Source organism: Penaeus vannamei, chromosome 8 (genome assembly GCF_042767895.1).
Source record: "Penaeus vannamei isolate JL-2024 chromosome 8, ASM4276789v1, whole genome shotgun sequence".
NCBI lineage: Eukaryota > Metazoa > Arthropoda > Malacostraca > Decapoda > Penaeidae > Penaeus > Penaeus vannamei.
In genome coordinates, this window is record NC_091556.1 from 3,956,499 (window position 1) to 3,963,998 (window position 7,500).

Below are 7,500 nucleotides of genomic sequence, written 5' to 3' on the forward strand. Positions count from 1 at the left end.
TTTATTGTTAATCTCAAGAGGAACTCTAGGATAGTTTGAAACATAACAATTTATTTTCATTTCTTATTGTGGCTATTTTATTTTCATTACTAATCTATGCCTATTGTTTAGGGGTTGACCCACTTATGCCTGGATGGTATGACATACATGCCATGTTCACTGTAATGTTAGTAAACTAATTTTGTTTGCACATAGATGGCTCCACTAGAAATAAGTCATCAAGCAGTCAATTCATAGTCCTACCTGATCTTACTTGTTTCTTCAACCTTTTCCTTGATTTTCCATTAGATTTATATTACTTATTTATTGCTATCAACATTACAATAATCCCAATATCCTAACAATAATGGGAATAATATCAAGAGCATTAGAAAACTCTAAACTTCCCCAATTTTCAAGGAATGAGGATATCAGGTAAGCATACTAATTGACTCCTTGATGACTAAGCACCTGTTGAGCTATCTATGTGAAAACAATATTCGCAAATTAACACAATAAGGGCCAGTGCAGTTACATGGTACCAAAGTATTAACAAGAAATAGCTAATGATTCTCTACACATGCACAACCACACCTCTGCGACTGTGAGTCTGTCTCTCTCTCTCTCCTTCACAATCATCAAACTCACCTCTGCGTCCTCTAGTTCTGGCCAGTCGAGAAGGGCAACTGGTTCGACTGGTGCGACTGGAGACCCTCCCGTAATGGGGCTACTGATAGTACCCGTGACATACTTCACCAGGTCGTATACCCAGAGTGTGCCCTTGTCATCTCCGCATACCAGGATGCATGACACTGAATTTAGTGAAAGAAAAAAGGATGAGATTTTAATGTGTTTAATAATTACTTGGCTTCACAGTAATACTCAGAAAAGAATTAGTAAATAAATAAACATATAATAATTTTGAACATTATCAGACACAAATTATAGAGGAAAAACAGGATTTCCTGCCTGGTGCACTGAGGATACAAAACAATCAGAATAAACTGGGCAAAATAAATGTACCCTGTTGACCTTTTATCAAGACTCTAGGAAATATATATACTCTTGATTTATCTTCAATACTTTGCTACCAGGCAACTATTTGTACAACTTTTGTATTGACAAGAATAGGAGCCTGGAGTTGTATATTACCTGATGACAGAAGCTGATAATTCATTTCCCCAGCCAGTAAAAGCCAACTTACCTGTGTCAACACCCATATTCATGTAGTAGTTATCTGTGTCACTCCACCGCAACTTCAGCATCATGTCACTTGATACAACAGTTTCGAAGACATTTGCAGCCCTGAAAAACAGAAACAGGTCTAGAGATAAGGGCTCCCCAAAAACATAAAATATCATTGTAAACTTAGTAACACATTTCTATTTATAATATGTTACAAAATTACTTGGCACCCTCACTCCTACAAAATTATGATGTTGCTACATAACATTACATGTTTTAACAAAGCAAGGACATTCATATTGTAGAAAAAAACACTATAATGAAACAGGAATTTATAGAAATCATATTCCTATATGACCCTATACAACCCTACAAAATGGATTTCATTCCTAATTCATCCAATTAGATTCAAGCAAGACAATAATACTACTTCACAATTCTGTCCCAAACAAATAAACAAAGAAAATCTCAATACCACCAGCTCAATCTTAAAAAAATCCTACGACATGAGTACTTTCAAACCCTAATGGGCCATACTTGCTTTCTGTCCTCAGCTTCAAGGTCTCAGCCAGGGAGAAGATGTATATTTGGCCGTGGAGAGCACACTTGGCAGCTAAGAGGTCGTCTCGCACCATACACACTGAGTCGAGGACAGAACCGTTCCCATCCACCTCTGGCAGAATAAACTCTGTACGTTCCAGTCTGAAATGATATTGTTGATAAGACTGAGAAAACTGATTATGATTGATCAGGAAAAGATCAAACGCAAATAAGGATATAATGTAATCTTTGTCGGATACAGAGAAGTTAATAATATAAGTAACAGGTGGTTCACTCACAGTTTATGCATGCCAATCATCATAAATCAGGATATTTTTGCAGTTTCCTATCCCTGAGAACTTTACCTTTAAGCTCTTATATTCTTAATTCACACTTCATTGTATGAGATGAAATCATTGAGAGTGACCCAGTAAAATTTAGTACAGATAAGCATGTTTCCTTCAACATATTCCATCTCCTCTGTTCTTCCCTAAAGTGCTGTATTCCATTCCTTTTCATTTATCATTTAAAATCATCTGTGATAATTAGCATAAAAAAATCTTGTTCATTTGCAGACTTTGTGTGAATTAATGAATGAATGTGTATGTGTATGAATGCACTTACATTACTACAAGATATCACATTCAAAACCAAAATATTGCACATACCTTTCATTATTTTCAATTTTTTGCATATCAATCTTCCAAGCATGCAGACCCCCATCGCAGCCCCCGATCAGGAGGTCTTGCGAATGTGAATAAGCCAAGTTGTAAACGTCACGGGCCACAGGAGGGATGGTCATCAAGTGCACTGGAGTCGTTTCATAGTTTGGAAGACTTGGAATGCCTACGTCCCAAAGCTGAATCTGCCCATCTTCGTGGCCACCTGCCGGGGAAATGTTTATAATAATGAAAATGACATAAAAACTTTTGTAGGTTTTATAATAATTTCACTACTATAATTTTTGTTTTATTCATTGAGTGTGTATTCATAAGACCTATTTCTGGTCATTGATTTTCACTAATTTCAAGAATGCAGAGGCTGCTAGCAGTATATGGCACGGTTTATGACTTATGACTGACCTATATCTTATCATTTAATAATAGCATGCAAGGATATCAAAATACGAAGAACCTTTCAATCTGATGTGAAACAGCCTGTGAATACACATGCAATTATACAGATGACCACATGTAATATATATATGTATGTAAATAAAAAGATCTGCATCAAAATGAAAGAAACTTACAAAACAACCAAGTCGCTTTTTTGGGATAGAACAAGAGGGAGCACACAACTGCCGCTGCCTTGTTTGGAACTGTGCGGAACATTTGGTAACAGACGCCGGCATCAGGGTGAATGAGTAGAACCGTGGAGCGAGCACCTGCCGCTGCCAAGATGTTCATCCTCTTCAGCCCAAACTCATCCAGGGAAAGCGTCGACCAAGTAAGAGCGTAAAGGTTTTCTACTCCCGAGGCTCTGAGGGAGCAGAAGAGAGGGTGATTTTACGATTAGGAGGTAATGTGGAGAAAATTCAGGGGATAGGTTTAGTGGATAAGGAAAACTAGCAGTGGATATCTGCAGTATAAGACGAGATGAATCGAGAATACTTAGTCAATAGCTATAGATATGTAAATATAACCCCTCATTTACATCAATGATTATCATGTTCTGTTATGAAAGGCTAGCTTGAAATGAGTACGAGTCAAATCAACAAATTTACATATTTCACTAGACCAGTTGTTAATAAAAACATAAAAAACAACAACTATCTTCTGAACTAATAAGATTTAAAGTTATTAGGAGTAATACATTGCCTTTTTGGAATATGTGTGAAAAAATTATATTCTCTTTCTTTATTAATAAAAATGAACAACAGTAATGTAAGAAAAAAAAGCTTCATCATTTGTCTTTAGTCCAAGTTATTAAAAATAGAATATAAATAACACAAGCAGATAAAAAGCAGCAGCAAACTTCATCACCAACAATTATATTTTTTCTCAATTTCCTGAACATAAAATTCTAAATAATGATAACAAATTTAATTCAACCAATTCATTAATGAATCAAATACAAGGAAAAAGAGAGAGAAAATTCTGACACGTACGTCTTTGCATTGCGATTATATTTGAGTATCACTTCTCCGTCGTCCACATTAATGAAGCAGACAGATGACCCCCCACACGTAGCCACCACGTCAGTCATATGCTGCGGCTGCTCCACATTGGGCTCAAAAAGACACTGCCAGATCTAAAAAGCACGAGAGAAAGAACACATCAATACTTAATAAAATCAACTCTACAACAATCCTCACATCTTCACATCAGTGGAATTTGTACTAACCTGTGTCTGCACATCAGCAGGGTCGTTGTTTTTGGAATGTGTGCGCAGGAAATGGACCGGGTAGAACTCGACCTCTTCTTGGCTCTCCTTCACAGCTGGCTCATCGAAGCGATATCCTACATCTTGCTTATACTCTATTTTTCTCTGTGGAATACCCTGTTAGACAATTTAAAATTATCAGATTTTCTTAAGCTGCTTGCTCTGTTATCGGGTTATGATCAGTCGGCCTAATATCATACAGACAGAATATTGGGAGAATAAACAGAAGGAAATAAAGACAGCTGGTACGATATATGCAATAATTCTATATGCACGCATAGATAAAAATCTCAACTTTTACACAGTATTTTGCTGAATAGACTAAAGAAATGAACTATCTACTCACACGTGTACTCTTTCCACATTCTGGGTTATATGATACTACACTAACAATAGACTTCCACAAACACTCCCAAAGCACATCCTCAGCTCCATAAACACCCCTTCCGAACAGAAATCAAAAACACGTCACAACAAAAATATAACATTAAGAAACTACACAGGGCTCTCCTTCTACCCCACTTCTCTCACCAGTATATACATGTTACATAACAAAAGCGTCATTTAGCATATTAATTATTCCGGACTGAGACATACTAATGAGAACAGAAGCAAGGAAGAGCAGAACCAGAATATTCAAATAAAAGAATTAATACAAATACAGAACAAACATACAAAGGTATTTTAACTTTACACAGTCTTCTATTTTAAACATATTCTAAATATTAAAAACAAAAAATGGGCTAATAAAAGAATGAATTACTGACATGAAAGAAAACTGTATGTATACAGTTGCGCAGCCACACATATAATCACAGTCTACCCTACTACTGTTCCTTTTTCCCAAGAAAATCCTCAGTCCCACCTCCTCCTCCTTTTACCCCATTTCTCAGTCCTTCCATGCCATTACTACATTAGTACAACCAACGCACTATAACCATAACTCAAGGCGTGTCTGGATACTCACCCGACCTCCAGCTTTTACTCTCTTGGTGGCTGGTCCCCCCTCTCTCTGGCCCAACTTCACCTCCGTCATTGTGTTAACTGATGCTGCTTACTGAAAGTTCAATAAATTATTAGTGGCATTGATGACGAAGGTAAAAATCATAATAATACTTGTATCATTATCATAGTTGTCACGACTACTATTGATAAAAAATATAATCCCAAACCTTCAAATAATTCATTAATATATACATTGATGATAGACAATTATAATGCTTATAATAATGCTGGTAATAATGACAGTATATTTACAATATTTTAGTTATAATAACTTCAAATAAAGACATAATCTTCATAGTATTTGCAGCCCAATGTTATTTCAATTACTAATAATGAGAACTCTATAACACTATAAAGCTTATAACACTGCAAACAATTAATAAAAATGTAGATGAAACAGTAACTCTTTTTCCAGCATTTATTTATGGTGTAAGACCAGGCTCTGACTCTCTCTCCTGTACCCTCATCTCATTACCCATTTCTTATATGCGACTAAGTACTTTTCTACCGTTTTATAACCACCTCCAGTTACTTAATAAATCTATACCCTAATCTCCCTTTGGTTCACCACTCATTCCTGCTGCAGGAAACATGAGCATTGAATATTTCAAGGCTTCCTTTTATATACGATGTTACTGCAACCGATCACATCAATATACCTTAGCATTTTAAAAGTAATCAGCTACAATCTGTATGTTTACCAGCGGGGCATATTTGAAAATCACAATCTTTATTAAAGAGATATGCAATCTTCAATCTCTCATCACCATAATTATATTTTTCTTTTAATATCTCTGAAGTCTCTGAGCTGTTGTGTAGAGGACATAGCCCCATCCATACATCACTAACTATAGTTCCTTTCATGGAATCAAAAATGCAAGAAAAAAAGGATTACTTGATTAAATCTACGTACAGCAATACGAAATAATTGACGATTTTAGGAAAAATAAATAAATAAATAAAAGAAAAAGCTTCATAGAATTAAAACCCTTCTTTTACTCTAATTATGTAACTGTGCCTGTGAAGTACATATGCTTGTTACTAACATGACCTATGGTACCCCAGTAAAGGCCAACAGCATACTATCGCATATATTCAGGCAAAACAGAGCATGTACTGGTTCCATATTCATATCATCACAAGAGGTCTATAAGCTCCATCATACCACTGACAGTGCCCCAAAAATCTTCTGGTAATGACTGTCAATTAAATTTTTCTATACATGGCTAAAATACATGTTCTTTATATGTCAAAATTTCACACTGTCAGAAGTGAACGACAATGTGAAATGGTAAGTTTTGCGAATCAATAAAAAATGTAATGACATAAAATGCAGAGGAATTAATAATAATAATAATAATAATAATAATAATAATAATAATAATAATAATAATAATAATAATAATAATAATAATAATAACAATAATAACAACAATAATAACAACAATAATAATAACAATAACAATAATAATAATTATGATAATAATAATCAAATGTAAAGCTGCAAGTTACAAATAATTAATAATAACCTCAAAGGCACGAGATGTAAGACGTATAAAATAATTCCAATGTTCATAAACAAAAATAACAACATTAGGCAACGTTTTGGAAATAACCTGCGATTTCACCTCAAGCCTCGTGCCAACCCTATCGTCACTCTGGCAAAGGACAACAAACCTCTGCCATGTATATTTCAAGAATTTAAAGAATTCTTTGGCCTCCCTGGCGACTTATTATTGCACAAATAGGACTGTGCGATGAAAGATAACTAAAAGAAACTAAGGTAATGGCCACAAATAATACATAAGGTGGTGATATTCGGCATAAAATAAAGCAAAATATACGGGACACCTGTAATAGCTTATCAAACTTTATCAACTTATATCTGCTTGGCCAAATCCAACGACACCAACTTCGCACACCAGAATCAAACTTATACATTAATAAAATTAATATAATACTGCGCTTGCCAACCTCCCTCGCAATTTATCATCGAATAAGGAACCCGGCCATGGGTAAGGTTTGTTGTCATTTACCATCGTGCGAAAAGCAGCGACTGCTCGACCCAACACAGCTACCACCTTAGACTTCGCACTATAACCCCCAATGGACAGAACAAAGCCAATGACGACACCAGAACATCGTGCCGTTCCGCAGGCCAGAGTGGGTGTCCTCGAAACGCTTATTTAGCACCGACCTGACCCTGGCACACCTACAACAAAATCACCACAACATCTACAACAAATCAACCTCTGAATCACCATTTATACAACCTATAATAATCTTTCCTCAGCTTTACACCCTATAACACCCCAAACTACATCAAAACCACCAAATAAACCGAAATTCACATAAAACCTCACAGAGAACACACTCAAAACACACCAAAAACGTCCTTAAAATAGTTAC

At 35.6% G+C, this 7,500-nt stretch overlaps 1 protein-coding gene across 6 annotated transcripts in view; it reads right to left on the minus strand.

Moving 5' to 3' along the window:
* Positions 1–7,500, minus strand: part of LOC113819982 (leucine-rich repeat and WD repeat-containing protein 1) — a 29,104-nt gene that overhangs the window by 2,283 nt on the left and 19,321 nt on the right. For 5 of the 6 annotated variants that reach the window (XM_027372237.2, XM_070124214.1, XM_027372232.2 and 2 more), the window contains 8 exons: positions 5,054–5,143; positions 4,048–4,203; positions 3,812–3,954; positions 2,954–3,183; positions 2,373–2,589; positions 1,702–1,866; positions 1,184–1,284; positions 628–791 (listed from right to left, as the gene is read on the minus strand). In XM_027372237.2, the coding sequence (XP_027228038.1) occupies positions 628–791; positions 1,184–1,284; positions 1,702–1,866; positions 2,373–2,589; positions 2,954–3,183; positions 3,812–3,954; positions 4,048–4,203; positions 5,054–5,122 (1,245 nt within the window). In that variant the 5' untranslated portion in view covers positions 5,123–5,143. Of the gene's footprint in view, positions 1–627; positions 792–1,183; positions 1,285–1,701; positions 1,867–2,372; positions 2,590–2,953; positions 3,184–3,811; positions 3,955–4,047; positions 4,204–5,053; positions 5,144–6,620; positions 6,641–7,500 lie in introns of those variants that run through there. The other variant, XM_070124215.1, reaches the window with a different exon arrangement.